This window comes from Melopsittacus undulatus, chromosome 8, assembly GCF_012275295.1.
Source record: "Melopsittacus undulatus isolate bMelUnd1 chromosome 8, bMelUnd1.mat.Z, whole genome shotgun sequence".
NCBI classification, from domain to species: domain Eukaryota; kingdom Metazoa; phylum Chordata; class Aves; order Psittaciformes; family Psittaculidae; genus Melopsittacus; species Melopsittacus undulatus.
In genome coordinates, this window is record NC_047534.1 from 52072364 (window position 1) to 52089984 (window position 17621).

General features: G+C 44.9%; 1 protein-coding gene across 2 annotated transcripts in view; it reads right to left on the minus strand.

Annotated features, from left to right (window-relative positions):
- Nucleotides 1-3405: 3405 nt before the first annotated feature.
- AGAP1 (ArfGAP with GTPase domain, ankyrin repeat and PH domain 1) overlaps nt 3406-17621 on the minus strand; it is a 316234-nt gene continuing 302018 nt past the window's right edge. For both annotated transcript variants that reach the window (XM_034065690.1, XM_034065689.1), the window contains 2 exons: nt 5137-5392; nt 3406-4773 (listed from right to left, as the gene is read on the minus strand). In XM_034065690.1, the coding sequence (XP_033921581.1) occupies nt 4570-4773; nt 5137-5392 (460 nt within the window). In that variant the 3' untranslated portion in view covers nt 3406-4569. The remainder of the gene's footprint in view (nt 4774-5136; nt 5393-17621) is intronic.

Consider the following 17621-nt stretch of genomic DNA (forward strand, 5'->3'; position numbering starts at 1 on the left):
GCTGTCCTCCTTCTCCTTGAGTCCCTCCAGCAACAACACCCATTTGTTCCCTGTTAAGGTGCAAACGTGGCTCCCCGAGACGTTTGGAAAGGGCCCCTTTGAGACCCCCTTGTGAAATCTGTGCTTGTCTCCACTAGTACTACTTTCTACTAGAAACTACAAATTACTTCATTTTTCCTTATCTCCATACAAATATAAACCATGAAGCTATCCAAACCCCAGATAACCTAACTATATACTACATTAGAGTGTCTAAGCCTGTATCTGCATTCTCACCTCTACTCCTCTCCCTACACCACTCAGCTTCCTCTGGCCAGGGGAAATCTCCAAGTGCAGCTAAAGCTTCTTTTTGCCCTAACACACGTAAGTTAAGGGAATGGAGAAATGACAGCAAATCAAACAATAGTCATGTTCACACTGTTATTATACGCTGGGCCCAGATGCTTAAAAATCCTCTCTACCTTCTAGGAGCTCAGCTGGCTTTCTGAGCATCGCCTAGCTCACAATATACCAACGTACTCCAAAAAGAGCTTTTCTTATGCTTCCTGTATCAGAAATCTGGTAACCAAAGCCCTTGGCTGCATATCTGCACTGGCAGGACCCTCAGTATTCCCAAGGTTAGATCTTACTTCCTCATAAATAGCAAGGAGAAGCAAACCCTCCTCAAACCTGTGAATAACAAGGTTCAGATGCTGGATGTGACACATCCAACCTCATCTCCACTGTTCAACAGCAATTACCTTAAAACGAACAGCAGGAAAGTGCTGATGTTACTAGCAATGGCTGGCTTGCTCCTAGTGTTTTAGTTGTTTGGATAAAGTGCAGAGGAAGGGGGATTTCAAGGTATCTGGGAGGATGCAAAGGGTTAAATGGGGGACGCAATGAAAACCACAGCCACAGACTCCATTTCTGGAGAGAACAGCTTTAGCTAATATGTTTCTGCTGGGATTTCTTACTGACTGGATCTTGATTTGGTTTAATTTGCTTGTAACATGCTCAAAAGGCCTAAACAGCCTGGCAAGTGGGTTCCCTAAAAGCAATGAGAGCGAAACATGAGACGAAGAACAGAAAAGGGATAGGTTACCAGAGCGAAAGCAATGGGAACGATTCCTGCTGGTGCTCAAGGTGTCGCTTTATATTTCCTGTTTCCGCACCCAGACAGCTTCAAGAATACCCTTTGCAAAGTGCAAACACATCCCCTGAATAGCACATGGAGCCCAGAGACCTTGGCTCATAAAGCCAAGACACCTTCCAGACCCCAGCCATGGAAACCCCCTCCATCCTTGCTCTCAGCTGCAGTGGGAAGGTGTTTCTCCTCCTTTACCATGCAAGAAGGGGATGGAGCATATCCTGGTGGCCCATTCTACCATCAGAAGGTGCCACAGTTTCTCCCAGCCATCCAATAAAACCCATTTGAAGAGGGGATGCTGTAGCCAACAGCTCATGAGGCACAGACCCTTGGTCTGCTCCCCCAGGGCTGGAGCATCACCAGTTGTAGTGTGTTGGAGAGATGGTGCTGGGTCAGCTCCCATCTTTCAAAGGGGTCATGACTGGGTATCCTCCCCATAGATCCCCAACACATTTGGGCAAGCCATCACATAGCCTATGCTGCTTCGACATAGTTACTGCCAATGCTTACACCTCCACGGGAAAACTATGTTTAAGCTGAAAGCAACTGTTACTGATTGATTAAAGCAAGAGGTGATTAGCTGGCTGGCCTGGGTGCATTCATTTCTCCTATAATACAATGGAATTCTGTCTCCCAAAATTATTCTGTTTGCCTTCAGAAAATCTTTGATGAAAGGAGCATATAGTTCTACTTGCAATCTGCATGTCAGCCTGGCTGCCCTTGTTCCTCAACCATCACTCTCTGCTTTACAAGAGGACCAAGGAGACCACTGCATTAGGTACAGAATGTGTTTTCAGTGAGGAACAAACCCAGCTCTGAAACAGAATGTGCATTGGGAGCTTTACAGCAGCAAATCTGCCTGCAATGTGTTTGAAACATCGGACTTGGGTTTTGGATACAAATGCCCTTAATGCTCCCAGGGGAACAGCAGGCAGCTATAGCACCTTGGGGACCATGAGCCGTGATTCCTGAATCCCCACTGTGCCTCCCACAAAGGGGTGTAAAGCTCATGAGCACCAAGACACAGCAGGCTTCACAGCATCCCCTTCAGGTAGCTGCATGTTACATGGGCTGTCCTGTAGCTAAGGACTACCCCATAGTACCAAAGATCAGGGAGCTGCATTGGAATGATGGAGAAACTGCATTAGACACCCTTCCTCGGTTTAAAACACACTTATCCCACTATGAAGAGAATCAGCTGGAGCCTTACTCTGCTGCAGCCAGCCCATGGGGGCTGAAGAAAGATTTCCCTCTCCCCATCAGTCAAAGGTCTATACAGAAACAACGTACAACATGAGAACACCATCAAAGAGGAAAAGCTGGTCAATATCCTCATGATATTCCACTTTGAGGCTCACTTTTCTTCCACAACTAGATGATTTTTACATCAAATCCTTAATTTTCTATTTTTCCCCCCTTTACATAATCAGATGATGCTTTTTCTCTCCATATTTTGTCCACATACAGTTTATTAAGCAGTTGCTACGCTCCTCCCATTTGTATGCTAAATGAAACCCAGAGCCCCAAGGAAGAGAACCACTGAAGGCTTGGGAAATAGATATGAGCAGGTAGATTTGCAAATTACTATGCTGTGTGCACCTCACTGCCTTCACATAATTGCTCCTTTGCCATTGAATTCAGTTGAGTTTTCAACTTTCCCTGTGATAGACCCTTCCCCCATCTTCACACTGCCATATGCCACTTAAAAAGAAATCACTTTCCTGCCTGCCAAACCCCGGTTGGACACGGGAGAAGCCAGGGTCTTCCTGGGAATACCAAAACCATCAACTCAAACATTACAACTCGGAATCCAAGTGAACTGTCCAGGCTACTTTCATAAGCCGTTTTTCTTCCAGCAAGCAGCCAAGTTGGGAGTCAAGCGCAGCCATGCCCTGCCTGCCGCGGTGAAGGCTATCAATTCTGAACTTAATCAAATCTGATCTTCCCACAGCCGGGCTCGGGCTTTTTGTCTTGGCTTGTGAAAGCTTTGTGACTCTGGGAGTAAAAGACATTTAACAGCGCTGAGGAACAGCCTCTTTTTCCTTCCTGAAAGGTCTCACACACCTTGTATTTTCATGCCAAAACCACCAGCATCTCCTTCTGACACCCTCCTCAAAGGCTGGCGATGGAAACAAGAGTTCACTGCTGGGAATATTGTCAACGTACAATGATCTGCGATGCACAGACCCTAACTAGTTGCACATTATTTAGCTCACATCCATTACAGTTTATAAATTAACAGAGATGTCATTTTCTGTACAACAACAAAAAAATAATCAATGCATATTATTTGTTTTTTATTCAAATAGATTTTACATACATATCATCTAGAGACACAATACAAAAAAATCTGTATAAGTTAGGCAATGCATCACAGGAGTGACCAAAAACTCAACACGTTTACCTTGGCAATATGACAGAACCTATGTCTGCTGGCTGAAAAAGTATTAGCCTTTAATGCGCTTCTTAATTTCACTAAACGGACTTGAAATGCTTTTCCTTCGCTGTGTTCATTATTCCTTTCTGTGTTTCAGACTTACTCTTATTTATTTTTTCCATTTTGTTTTTACACCGAGGAGACTGCAGTCAAATAACACTCAGCAACTCATTTCCTCTCTTTGGACTGAAAAATTAAACAGATACTAAATTATGACAGTGAATTTAGAAAGGAGGGCTCCAAGGGCTTGAAAGAACATGTCTGAGATAATATGATGCTTCTAAGAATATTGCAATCACATCCAAGCAATCACCGAAGCGTGCCATGTAACTACCTCCTCAGCTAATATGCTTTTTTCTCCGTGATGACTAATCATGTTCTATTAAACAGCGGTAATGCTGGAAGAACTCAACTATACAAGTGTAATGAAGCCAGTATTCTCCCCGGACAGATTAGCTACAACTGATTTGACACATACCATCATAGGAGCTTCAAACCTGACAAACTCTGTGCTTGCTTCTGATTTATGCCGTCAAGCTCTTCAGAGAAGAGAATGAAATCCAGGCGTCGCGTTTGGTAGAGGTGAAATGTACTGATGTGCTTAACTGTCAGTTACAGAAAGTCACCATCTCTCCTTCCTTCTCCTCTCGCTCGCCTCTCCCTCCGCCCCTTCCCTCCACGCTTGGGGAGCCTGGTCCCCCCCACCCCGGGGATGACCGCTCTCCCATGGTCCCGGTGCCACGCGCAGCGTGTCCTGCTCAACCCCCATGCACTCGCCTGCTTGTTTCCATCGTTGGAGAGCTGCCACTGAAACAACTGCTTCCTCTGCAGCCCCTTTTGCTCCTTCTCATCCCCTCACTGTTTCCGGATGGGACAGGGATGTACCAAAGGGAAAAGGGGAAAGGAGAGTTACCAGACTCACAGAGCAGAGCTGTGATGGGGATGGAGGAATATGAGGCTGCGGATGTAATTCAGGTCAGCGAATACACGAGTGAGCTCCTCCTCAGATGATGGTGGGCATCCTTCCGCTGCTGTTGTTCCGGTTATTGTTCTTCCTGGACAAGTTTGGAGTGGCCATGAGGACGAAGCGCTCGTCGGGGCAGCCGTACTGGAGGAGAACATCAATGCACTCCTGGCTGGAGGCCTGCCGGGCATATGCCAACGCTGTGTTTCCATGGGCATCGCGTGCCATCACGTCGACTCCATACTACGGAAAGAAGAGAGGTGGTGTTGCCAAGACAGCATTAAAATAGAGGAGTGGATTCAGGACAAACAGAATCCCAGCCTGGTTTGTGTTGGAAGGGACCTTAAAGTTCACCCAGTTCCAACCCCTGCCATGGGCAGGGACACGTTCCACTTGTGCAGGGTGCTTCAAGCCCCATCCAACCTGGCCCTGAACTTCTCTGGGCACCCTGTGCCAGTGCCTCAGCACCCTCACAGAGAAGAACTTGTGCCTAAGAGCTCATCTCAACCTACCCTCTGGCAGGTTAAAGCCTTAGGTCCTGCTGAAGGACATGGCCAAGCAAACACTCACCCAGCCAGCCCCCTCCCCTGGACACCAAGTACTTACCCAAATCAAGAGCTGCACTAGCACCACGTTTCCTTTCCTGCACGCCAAGTGGAGGGCAGTGCGCCCATCACCGTCTCCGCAGGTCTCGTTCACCTCTTCCCGTGTCCCATGGGCCAGGAGCAGGATGACTGTCCGCAAGTCCTCCTCGGCTGTAGCCCTCAGGAGATGCTGACCCAGAGAAAGCTCCAGGCACTGCAGCGGGGCAAGGAAGAGCTTCTGCTCATATTTTGCACGTATCCAGAGCTCTTTTTCTTCCCTGGAGAAGCCAAAGGAGAAGGTCACTCTAAGCTGCCTTCGCTGCCTCTAAATGGTGGCAGCTCAGGTACCACCACACTAGCAAACAGCAAGTAACCAACCAGGAGATTAACCCCCCTTACAATGTCTGGCAAGAAAGCCCTCACAGAAACAGTTCATCCAAACCTAGATGTGCAGCAATGTTTGTGTCACCCATCTCATCATTACTGAGCCATATTATTGCAACGCCCGAGATCCCCCTTGCTTGATGCCGTGTTTATGGGGTGGTAAGATCACAACATCCAGTAGGTCTTAAAAAGCTCTGCAGTGCAAGAGCCCTCACTGTCAGGAAGAGCAAAGACCAACCAGGCAGTGTGGCTGCATGTTAAGGTTGTGCTGCAAAATACATCACAGAAAACACACTGATTTCTGTATCTAAGACCAGAAGTAACCAAGCACCTTGAGCCTGCGTTTCAGGCAGAAGGCAAGCGCTGAAAGACACAGCCTTGCTTGCAGGAATGCTTGTTCCTTCTACAAGTTCCAATGCAAAAGGCATATGGATGCTTCCTCTTGTTTTTCCAAAACACAACCCCCCAAACCCGTACTTTGAAGCACCATTTCCTTCTGGTAGGTCAAAGAACTACCAAAAGCTTTCTGCCTGCTATTGGATTACAGGAGAACAAGGACTACAAACAAGTCCCTCAACTCTCCATTAAAAAAATTACCATACAATTATATGATCTAAGAGATCGAGCCCTAGACAAAGTCCCATTTAGAGGTACCTCAGGTAATCTGTTCAGCCTGTGAGAACCACATACATCACCTCAACCAGGCCACTGGCTACTGGTGACAGATTCTCTCTGGCGGAGTACAAAAGGCAAAGCTCTGTTTACGCCTTTCAGCCCTGTTTACACTGCTCCCAGTAATCTAGTGTCAGGTTAGCCCTAATCTGTTTTTAAATACTTAGGTAAACAGATCCTTCCAACAGCAAATCTGGATTAGTTTTGCATCATTTCCTGGTACATGTGGAGTGACCTTGCTTTGACCTGCCTGGATGCTTTCAGGCACAGTTTCCCAAAGCATGAGCTTCTCTACCCTGACTACAATTTACCCTACAAACAGGTCCAGGGCTCTCCCCCTCCCCACCAGCAACAAAGAGTAAACAGAAAATGAACACAAAGAGTGCTTGGTTTAATTCAAACCTTTGAATGCCTCCTGCAAGCTAAGAGACACCAAAAAACCCCACTCCAAACATTTGGGGAGCTGCAAATTAACCTTTGATGGCAGGCTCTGATAATGAGAGAATCATTTCAGGTATTCCAGATGGAGAGGAGGAAGAAAACGACTTCTGTTACTATTGCATCTTTAATTAATGTGCTTTATATTTTGTTTTAAGGTAAAAAACCCAAACCAGAACCAGAACTTTATGCCATGAAAAGGATACAATATCATGCAATTATTTATGACAAAACTGGTCTTCTTGCACCACTGCAACAGTTCTATTTCCTGTATTTATCTGGAGTATCTTCAAGAATGCTTAGCAAACATCTAATCTCTGTTTTTGAAACACGGATAGAAGGATTGAGAGTATAACCAATATATCCAATGACACGTTTAAAACATGCCAGACTGCTGACTGAAGTGATTCAACCTGTGCTGTTCTACAACAGTGGCACACGTCAGAGCCTAGGGAATTTATTTCTAAGACCACCATACATCCTAAAGGCAAAATACATCTCAGACACATAACTAATACAACTGTTTTAGCCTAGTCAAGAGTCTGCAATCTTCCCTCCATCTTCCCCAGAGCATCTTTTGAGTGATAGTAACTTTTGGCTCCTGTCAGAGTATTGGCTGCTGTGATTGCCATGGCTTGAAGTCCCTTCCTGTTTAGAACAAGCTGTTTTATACAAGTCTCCCACTCCTAATCAGAATTCACCTGCAACTAAAATAGTGACTCCATTATATGTACCAAAATAAAGACAATAAATGCCAAGTTCAGACAGAGTCTTGCAGCGCTTTAGGTTACTGATTTACAGATCCACTGATATTTGCTGTGTGTTGCAGGGGAGCAACCCAAAGGCAATGCTGCTGCCCTTGGAAGGTTGCAAGAGAGCAGGATAGATACCAACAACCCAATCCTACTCAGGTTTATCCTACTGCCTCAAGAGTCTGGCAAAAGAACAGAGAACACCCTTAAAAATAAATCTAAAGGGAAAGGGAATGTGCTACCACCTGCATTAGTGATGGAGAGGATGCAAATAGTCCCTTCTTAAGACACTCTCCTGCAGCATGATCGAGTAACCTGTAACAGCTCTGCATTAATGCTGACTGTATTCTCCGGGCAGGATTCATCCCTTAACCAGAGGAAATTGGACGCAGAGCTGGGGACCAGCTAAGAAGACAGTGGGCCCCTCAGGAGATGCTCACTGGTGTAGCTACACTCGCCTAGAAATTCAACCTCTGCATGTGTTATTTCACCTCAATTCAGTTTCCTGTAGGGCCCCAAGAGACTCAATTCACTAAGGTCCAATTTTACTTTTGGAGTCTCAGAAAACAGGACAAAAATGAAGGTGTTTTAAGAGCCTCAGACATTTGGGGGCAGCATGTCACTGACATCAGCTGCTGAGACAAACTGAGGTCCTGCTCAGCAGTACAAACTGGGCACAAGAAAGATAACATCATTTGGATTTTCTGCTGGAAAACCATTTCAGAAATGAGTCCCTTTGTCTGACCCAATTCTCTCTGGGGTGCTGTGTTGCCATAACATCTGTTTCTCAAGGCCCAGGACAGTGTTCTGGGCAGTGGTGTGGGGCACAGCGTATGTGTCCAGCCATCCGGTGGCTGCTTCCACCATGGTAATAAGCACATGGCACTTGCCTTGGCGGGTTGGTGGGAGTGTGATATAATCCATCTGGTCAAGCCTCCACATAGTTGTACTTCAACCATTGTCCTCCATACCAAAGAGGCTTTAACTGATTGGCTTGTTCAACTGCAGCACATGTTTCACAGTCGTGAATAACCTGGGCAATAGTGTCCATTGTTGAACCCACCTTTTGATCATGAGCCCATCTGTATGTTGCATCTCTGCCCTGATGGCCTGAAGTGTCATAGGCCTATCAGGCTGAAAACAATTCACCCCTATGAATTAAGGGTGAAATCACCCTTTGCCAATCTAAATCCATCTTTGGGTGGATTAGCAAATAGATTTGGATAGATTGGCAAATTCACCTTTGCCAATCTAAATCCATCTGAGCCATTTCAATCTTGGTAACAAACACTACAGACAACAATAAAGGTGTTTTAAGAGCCTCAGACATTTGGGGGCAGCATGTCACTGACATCAGCTACTGTGTCAGATGTAGGTCTTGCTCAACTGGGCACCAGAAAGATACATCATTTGGGTTTTCTGGTAGAAAATGTAACTTTATCATAGAGGTAGGAGGAAAAACACACTCGCCCATGCCTCATGGAACAGCCAAAATATAGAGAGACTGGTTTTCAATGAGTATCTAGAAAGTCAACATCTATGAACACCCTCCCTACACCTCTGCACACAAACCATTTAAATCCGAATGGGAAGTCCTGGGGACTTCCCTGGAAGACAACTTCAGCTCTGGTGCTCACATCACCTCAGCAATGCCGGCAACATGACATCAATACTGTAATTGTTGCTCTGATGCCCCAGTTTCACTTCTGGGATCCACAGCTTGTCTTGGTTGAGGTTTCATTTCCCCGGAGGAAGGCCAGTCCAAGAGCAGAGTTGTCAGCAGTAGATCACTTAACCTCACTGCAGTTCCCTGGAGGACCACTGTTCACATCCCCTGTTAGCTAATGAGCTAAGAAATGAATTATTGGAGCGGTCAGCAATAAGCAGGAAGAGGAGGCACAGTGTTTCATTTCAGCCAGCGCTGACATACCTTTAAATAAATCAACTGAATAAGAGTACGAGGAAATGTGGGCAAGAGCAACTCATCAGAAAGACACCGAACCAATCCCTAAAAATAAAGGAAGCATACATCAGCTTGTAAATATGTCCCCTGTTTTCTTCCCTTTGCTGTAGTCCTGGGAACTTCTGCTCTAAATGACCCCTTCAGTTCCAGAGGTTTTCAGTTGTAGTTGTCAAAGCCAAACCAAGGCTCTTTTACTGAACTACTGAAGTCCAGGAGTCCTTTCCTCAGGACCAGACTAAAGCCAGTGCCCAATGCTATGTAATGCTGGAGAACGTGTGAGCTCCCTCCTCCTCCTCCTCATCTGTATTAATATGACTTTTCTGCAGGGATCACACTAACTCCTAGATTTTCATGGCATATGTACAAAAAAAATGGATTATAAACTCTACCTAGGAAGTGAAACAAAAAATAACAGAAGATCACACTTTCCTTGAGCCTTTTATCTCTGAAGCTATTCATTCAAACCCAGACTGCTGATACAAACTTCAAACCTCAGGGCTTATACAAGGGCCAGATGCCACAGGGTAAGACTCCAAAATACCATGTGCTACCAGGAGAGGACTGAACCCCCAAACCTTGGCCAAAAAGTACCACCAAGCTCTTTGCTCATGCAGGAGCATCACTAGTGAATGCTGACGTACACACAGTGGTGTGAACAATGAATCCTCTGCCACAGCAGTGATGCTGTACATAGGTAAAGGGTTACTAGAAACAGATGAAAATTTCAGTTCTCAGTTTATTTTGATCTAATTAGGTGCTTGCTTCTCAAGATAATGTCCAATTATTTAAATTACACTGCCAGCCACATCACATCATTATTATCTGGAAGCATAAATACTGGGCACTGTAAGGGGGAGGGCTAACTGGGTAGCCTGAGAGAATATGAAAAGCAGACTTGCTTAGAGCACAGCTTCACTGAAGGAGCTGCACTGTATTCCTCCCTTGTGGATTTGCAACAGATATATTCATTTAGGAGCCCATGTCCTACACACCTCAGCCCCATGGAGTGCATTGTGTGGCTCTCCAACATGCACTTTTACACCCAACAAATCTGAGCAGGATACACTGCTGGTCTCAACTCTCCATCCTACTCCTCCTTGTTCCCGTTCACCTCTGCCTTCATTTGTCCCTCACATACACTTGGTGGAGAGGAATGAAATGCAAACAGGAAAAGGATGCGCAGGGAGGAAATAAAAGCTGTGTCATAGGGTGCCTCAGAACCGACTGTGTAAGCAACAGCATGCGGATGAAGAGCCTGAGAACTTGCCATCAGAATACAACAGCTCCAGTGCAAGAGCAGCCTTGTGCTTATCTTGTTCTTACCAAAGTGATAACAAGGATGACACAAAATGTGCCACTTGCTTGTTACCTAAAATTACTCCCCATTTGTTACAAGGTGCAGTGAAACTCTACAAGGTGGCATTACTAACGCAATGGACAGCAGGCATTTACCAGGGCAGAGCATTGATTTCTCACCACTAGAATTATGGAGCAGGCTTGGCACAAGCATTCTGAAGTGAGGTTTTATCCCCCCCCCACCTCTGACAACACTAAAAACCTCTTGACATCTTTTATCTTTTCTTTTCTCTTGCTAAAGAAAGTAATTCTGTCACTGAAGAGGCCTCTAAATGGTCTCTCTTGTGTTGCCGTGCCCGTGTGTTGCCATTGCTGGTTGTTCACTGAAGTACAACCACGTAACGCAGTAGTAACCTGGTCAGCTCAGCAAGAGCACTACCACGTTTCCCTCCTGTTGACCAGCTGACAAGTTTAATGTGTCTCTTCCAAGAAAAGGAATGGAATCTAACCCCGTACCTCCCAACCTGCTGGAGAGCCCCATAATGTGTTGTTACCTTTGTGGTCCAGCATGGAAGAAGCTGCATCACCCAATGACCAGCCCCAGGCAGCCGGTTGTGCCAGGGTTGGATGTTTAGACAAACCCCTTTGCGATGACCGTAGGGTGCATCCCATAAACCGCAAATGCAATGTTGGGATGGGTAAAAGAGAAACACTGGGGTTGGGGGCAGGGATGGGGAAAACAAGATGAAGGGATTGAAATGTTGGGGAAAGTCCATGATGTTTTTAATTGCAACTAGCAAAGGGGGGAAAAGAAGAGAAGGCGAAAAGAAAGGGCTAGCAGCAAGGAATTTCCAGTGTCTTCCTGCCTCAAGCAAAGCAGGAACTGGGAGGAGAGGCATGGAAGAGGAGCTGGGAACAATATGCTGAGAAAACACAGGGGCTTCCTCTCTCTGCAGGAGAAGACCCCGCTCTATTGCAAAGTAAGTGCTTAGCAGTTGACTGCTTCCTAGCATGCATGCCTTCTCTCCCTGGCTGCGTTGCTAAGGGGGAAGGCGCACAAGCCCACCGGGGATATATAGGTCCCTGGCAAACAAGAGGGCTCCAGACAGCAAACAAAGACCGATGGGTATTTATTCCTTAATTACGAAAAGCTTTTAAGAAACAGCCCACTGTAAATCCCGCCTGCCGAGGAAAGGGACCAGGATTTATGTGCACCAGGGCAAAGAGGAAATAAATATCTCCCTGGCTCCTGATCAATATTATGAGTGTTTTGCCAACCTACAGGGTGTTTTATGAGCTGGAAGGACAGAAAGGGATCATTAATAATTAAATAAAGTCAACCTATTAAGCTTATTACTTCTTACAAGTTAAACATCCCTGACGGATGAAGACCAGCCCTATAGGAGAGCCACAGATCAGACAGCCCATGTCTTGTCTTGGACTCTGGACCAAGGCTCTCCAGCATAGTAACCTAGCTTGGAAATAATTTGGTTACACTTGGGGAAGTTATGTGGCTGAAGACTGCGTTCACACCGCTGTTAAACCTGCACAGTTTTGTCCACCAGTGAAGACAGGCAGAGAGGGCCAATTCAGTGCCATAAAACCATGCCAACCTCAAGTTACTTCTCCTACCATCAGACCTATTCAAGCAACCAAACCAAATCCTCAGTCCTAAAAGACTGGTGCTTTCCCATCAGAAGCATGCCCAAAGGCCCTCACATCTTTGGGGAGCTCTTTTCTTCAGGCCTCTACCATTCACTTCACTAACACATTTGCCAGTTTTCCTTTAATAGTTGTGTGTTTAAAGGTAAAACAAAAAGCCCTACTGTGCATAACAGACAGAGACCGCTCACACGTACAGAGCTGAACGTGCTTCTCAAATTAATCATGTCTTGCATGACACTTACCAGTACCATAATTCACATTCAGTGGAGCTTCTCCACTTCCTTTGCCCTCTCTTCTGACAGCATCCCCCTATGCAGGGCTGCAAAATAGCTGCTACTTCTGCACTTGTAGGCTAGCCTTGCAGTGATGCCCCAGGGTAAGCAGCAGTTCTCCCTTAGGTGTTAAGACAGCTGCAGGATTTACCACTGTGCAGCATTAATTGCCAGCCTGGCCAAGACATTGAGGTTTACTGACTTCAGGCTCTTTAGAGAAACACCCTGCAATTGTGAGCTCTGATACAGCACATCAAATAGCAGCAAAGTTGTGTTTTCATTGCAAGACAATCTAATCATTTTTAAGGTGTACTCACAGAAATATATTACGCCTGAGGTTTCCTCCATATAAAGTTAAGCTAAAGCTTTGTGACATAAAATGGCAAGGAACGCTGCCGATGCTAAGAAAAGGCTTATTAAGTTGAGAATAAAGACTGTGCGACAACTGTAAGCCCTGCAAGCTGGTTAGGTCTTTTCTCAACACAAATCCAAGCATTTTTGTTCCGTGCAACTGTGTGAAATGAAAACAGTCCCTAAAGATTTAACAAAAAGCTTGCAGAATGCCACAAACTGTACTTTTCTACTAACCCTGAAAGCCCCAGGATTTTTCTAAGGGCATTGCCAGCAATGTTCAGGAGGAAAAACCCACTGACAATGGTGAGCTCTCAGGATCTGAAACACTTTGTTTGGTGAAAACAACTTAAAAAGCACTGTGAACAGTGAAGGAAGATGGGTGTCTGGTAGGATGTGCAAGGAGAGACCTTATGGGAAACTGGAATACAACAGCCATGAAGGATGACTCCTTCTCACCCCACCTCTGCTGACCAAAACCTATTCAGTTCCTGATCTGGTTCCTTTTACCTAGATATTTGATGTACAAACCTATAAACATCCCTGTAGAATTTAAACCAAAACATACCATTGTGCTGGCTACCAAAAAATAGGCTAATAAGTTATCACTGTGTGGTTCTAGATGGACTGCTTCAATTTCTTGTGTGGTCACCCTCAACACTTGGGCATCCTACAAGTATTACCTAGAAAAGCCAATAGCTGCTCTACAACAGTTGCCTGGGAATGCTAAACCCAAGGAGTGTATTTGCTTCTTGCTTGTTTGCAGTAACACATATATATGCAGAGAATCGTAATTGCAAACAAGTATCTAATGCCTTTCATTATTCATGTGTAACCATACTTAACCTGATGTCTTAAGTGTATAAATCAAATTGCATTGTGCCAGTACCTAAACACAGACTGGAAATTTCAATTTACAATTTGATATACAGTCACTCAGGAATCAGAAGATTCCATTAATTCGCAATTTGTTAACACTAATTTTCTCCTACAGGAAGGCAACGCTTAATGCAACAGTATTTTAAATATAGCTCAAGAAATCATTCCAGGTTTTTCTTTTTTTTAAGGGAAAAAGTATGAAAATTTAATTTTCTCCACAAAATATGGCCAAAAAAAAAATTTTTTCCCCAAAACATAGGAGTCATTTTGAACAGTTCTGAATGCTATTAAAAATTAACTGTTAGGAAAGGCTTTGTGGAAGTCAAGGTAATCTGTTATCTTGGTTATTCATGTCTAAAAATCTGGCTATTCCACCCCAAACTGGGCTTCTGCTTTCATATTCTTATTAGAGGAAGCTCTTGTACAGTGTTCAGGGGAGGAGGGAGTGACATACAAATACTTCAATGCATAAATCTCAATAATGTGTGCCAGGTGAGAGGCAGAGCGAGGTAGCCAAGTGAGGTTCCCACCGAGCCTGAGTAATGTGGCATGTAACAGGGATGTACATCAGCGATGTGCTTCCCAGTGGCTCCTCCCGTGATGCGACTATCACAGCGCATTAAGGATACCATAACAGTCGCTGATGTGATCTGCTTTGGAACGTATCACATCATAAACAGATGAGAGAAGAGAAATGGAGCTTTTCCTCGGCTCATAATGCTGTAAAGTGGAGAAGTAGCGTAACTATGAGCGCACCAATGCCTTATAAATAATGAGATGGGAGGCCGGGGGGGGAGACCCTCCAGTCTACCCAAAGGGCTGACAAACCTGCAGCAGAGACATTAAAGAGATCTCAAATGAGAGCTTGCTTTAGTACACAAAGGTGGCTTCAATGATCCAAAATGAAAAAACATGTTGTGGGCTGCAGAAGGGGAACTCAATCTTTAAGTGAGGATCAGGAACTGGAAGAGGGCAGTCTAATTACAAAGACCTTCCAAAAGTCTCTTGACAATTTTGATCCTCTGTTACCAATAACTCCTATAAGTTTGGCTTGCAAAGAAAAACAAAAGCCCTTTCAAGGGGCTTTAATACCTTAATTCCAGCAGAAGCAATAAGTTAATGCTTCTTGGAGTATTTGGGGGAAAAAACGACCCCAACATCACACTGAATTTATGTAAGACATAAAAGAATAAACACAAATAATAAACACTGTATTTGAGCACAGACAGTGAAGAAAAACACATTTGGAGCAGCAAGCAAATAAAACAAATGCTTGTGCTGCACAAGTCATAGTGGAAGGCAGGCATGTTTGCAGCTGAAGGTCTAGAGGGCTGGAAAGTAGTCAGATCATCCCTGTGGGCATCACTCCTATGACCCTTGCTCTTCAGATGCTACAGGGACCTCACCCCTCTGCCCCCTTCCTCTTCCAACATCTCAGTGATTCCAATACACCCCATGCCCTCCTCTTCCTCTCCAACACATCTTCCCTTCTCCACCAACACACCTTTGCCTGTTCCACTTATGCCACCTCTAGTGGTGGCTTCACCAGAGCTACTCTGGCTGCCTCGAACATCCCCCTGATGCTAAGGACTACACAAAAATCATCGTACTTTTCCATTTCTAATGACTACTTTCATTTAGCAAACACGATGCCTGTTGTGCCAAGTTACATCTCCTGAAGTATTCTCTCTGTTCAGCAAATGATGGGATTTCCCTCTACCTCAGTTTTGGTGGGTTGCAGGGGTTTGGTGCCTTTCTAAAGGCACAAATGGTAATAAAAGGCTGTTGGTATAGACCAACTCATATATCTGAAAGAGCAAAGATAAAGAATTAACTTGAGCTACTATGACTAAAAGAAGACTTGAGAACTCCTCAGCAGTTAAACACCCACAGAAATCCATGGAGTTTCCTCAGTACCTAAGAAATGAAACCTTAATGCTGTGGTTTTCTCTGTATTTTCAACAATGGGACATGCAACATCGGAGCTGGCCAAATGGGTCCCAAAAGGTGAGATTAGAAATGGACTCAGCTTTCAGAAGACACCTGAGTGCTCAAGTACTGCTGAGGCCTTTCTAATTGCACACCTCTGCTGATTAATCACTTGCAAGCCTTTAGGCTTTTATGATTTACAAGCCATACGGTTGGTGCTTAACAGTGGGAAACCCGCATAAAACCTGACAGCAAAGAAAACCCACACCAGAGACACTTCCAAAAGTGACAGCAAGTTCTGCTTGGAGAGCACCTCTGGAGAGGGGTGTGCAGGGATTGAAAAGCCGTGTGCCAGAATTAAAGCCAAACGCTCTCGGTGTGTAAGTGCCCTCTCTTTTCCAGCTACTTCCCTGCAAATCCCTCTTGAGGACACATTTGGAAATGATTTCAAAAAGATAAACCACCCTTAATCTGTTACCAATTAGGAGAAACATGTGAATATTATTTTCTAATTTGTGACTCCATCTTAAAAGCAAAATCACTGCAATAATTACATGGGCTCCTGAATATTCCTATTGTGCTCCCGAAAAAAACAACCCAGCAATAGTGGGTATGCCCTCTCCTGGCTGACATGCCCCAGGGCTGAACGTATCAATAAGTACCATCAAAGCCCTGAATGTGAACTGCCAACAAACTGTAATTTCTGGTTTGTGGCAGCTGCAGCCCAAGGGCTGCCAAACTGATTAGTTACCTCCTAATAGTCACTGTGCAACTTGGGCCTGCAGCAAGGAGGTGGGAAGCAGAGCAAGCCAAGGAGGTAGAAGTTGTATAGCAAACACACGGTGTTCAGGTTGTCCGCTACACAAGTGACCGGTTTCCAGCAGGCTGTTGATGTACAAGCTCTATGCCAGGATTTATGTGAGCGGCAATGGAGGCTTCCTTTTAAAACCCAGACGCAGTGCGACTTGAGTGACTAACTCCCGAAAATTGGTAATTTCCTGGTGGTTAGCAGGAGCAGACCTGCCAATGGGAGAGCAGAAGCTGCTAATAAATTTATAGTGCGTTATATGCCAATTAGACCCCTTCAGCCCTTCAAGAGGCAGCAGCACCAATCAGGTGATCATTCCACAAATGTACTCTTTAGAGCTGATCTCATCACAAATCAATCCTGCATTTAAAGTGCAATTCTCATTAGCATTACCTGGGAATGCACTTGTGAAACAATGCAAGCAGGTATTTTTCCTCTCCCCTCTAAGTGTCTTTTCCCAACGCCTTGTGCACTGCTATTTACTTCTCGCACACAGTCATGTCTGAACTTCAAATGGTAAATAGTCATTTTGAGCATCACATTAATTCTACATTGAACCAGATTTATTACACACATCATACTTGGGAGTTTCACTGTCATTCACAAGCCAGCCGTGAACTTCCTGGTTAAATTACATCCTCGTATCTGACCATGCACCATGCAATATTCTATCAATACCGTGACTCCAGAGCAGATCCTTCAGCTTCCCACCCCATGACATCCTCAAGTGCTGAGACAGCCAATACTGCTTATTTGGGCAGTCAGAAAAAGCAACAATACAGAAGCAGGGAGAAATATATAGTCTATATGGTTTAGCATCTTCAGCATACATTCAAATCTACCTTAAACCTCTGGTGACAGCTGAAATCACATCTTACAGCCTGTGCAAACAACACTGCATTTTGGATGCTTTGCAAAGCAAGTTCACCTCCATTTTCTGCCGAGCAAGGCTAGAAACAAGACTTTAGTTTCAGCTTTGTAAACTATGGCAATACAAAGATGCCTCCTGGTCAGGAACACAAGCCAATCTGAGTCACTGGTAATGCATTTTCCTTTTCCTTCCCAAGCTATGTTCAGACCTCAGAGCACAAGTAGCAG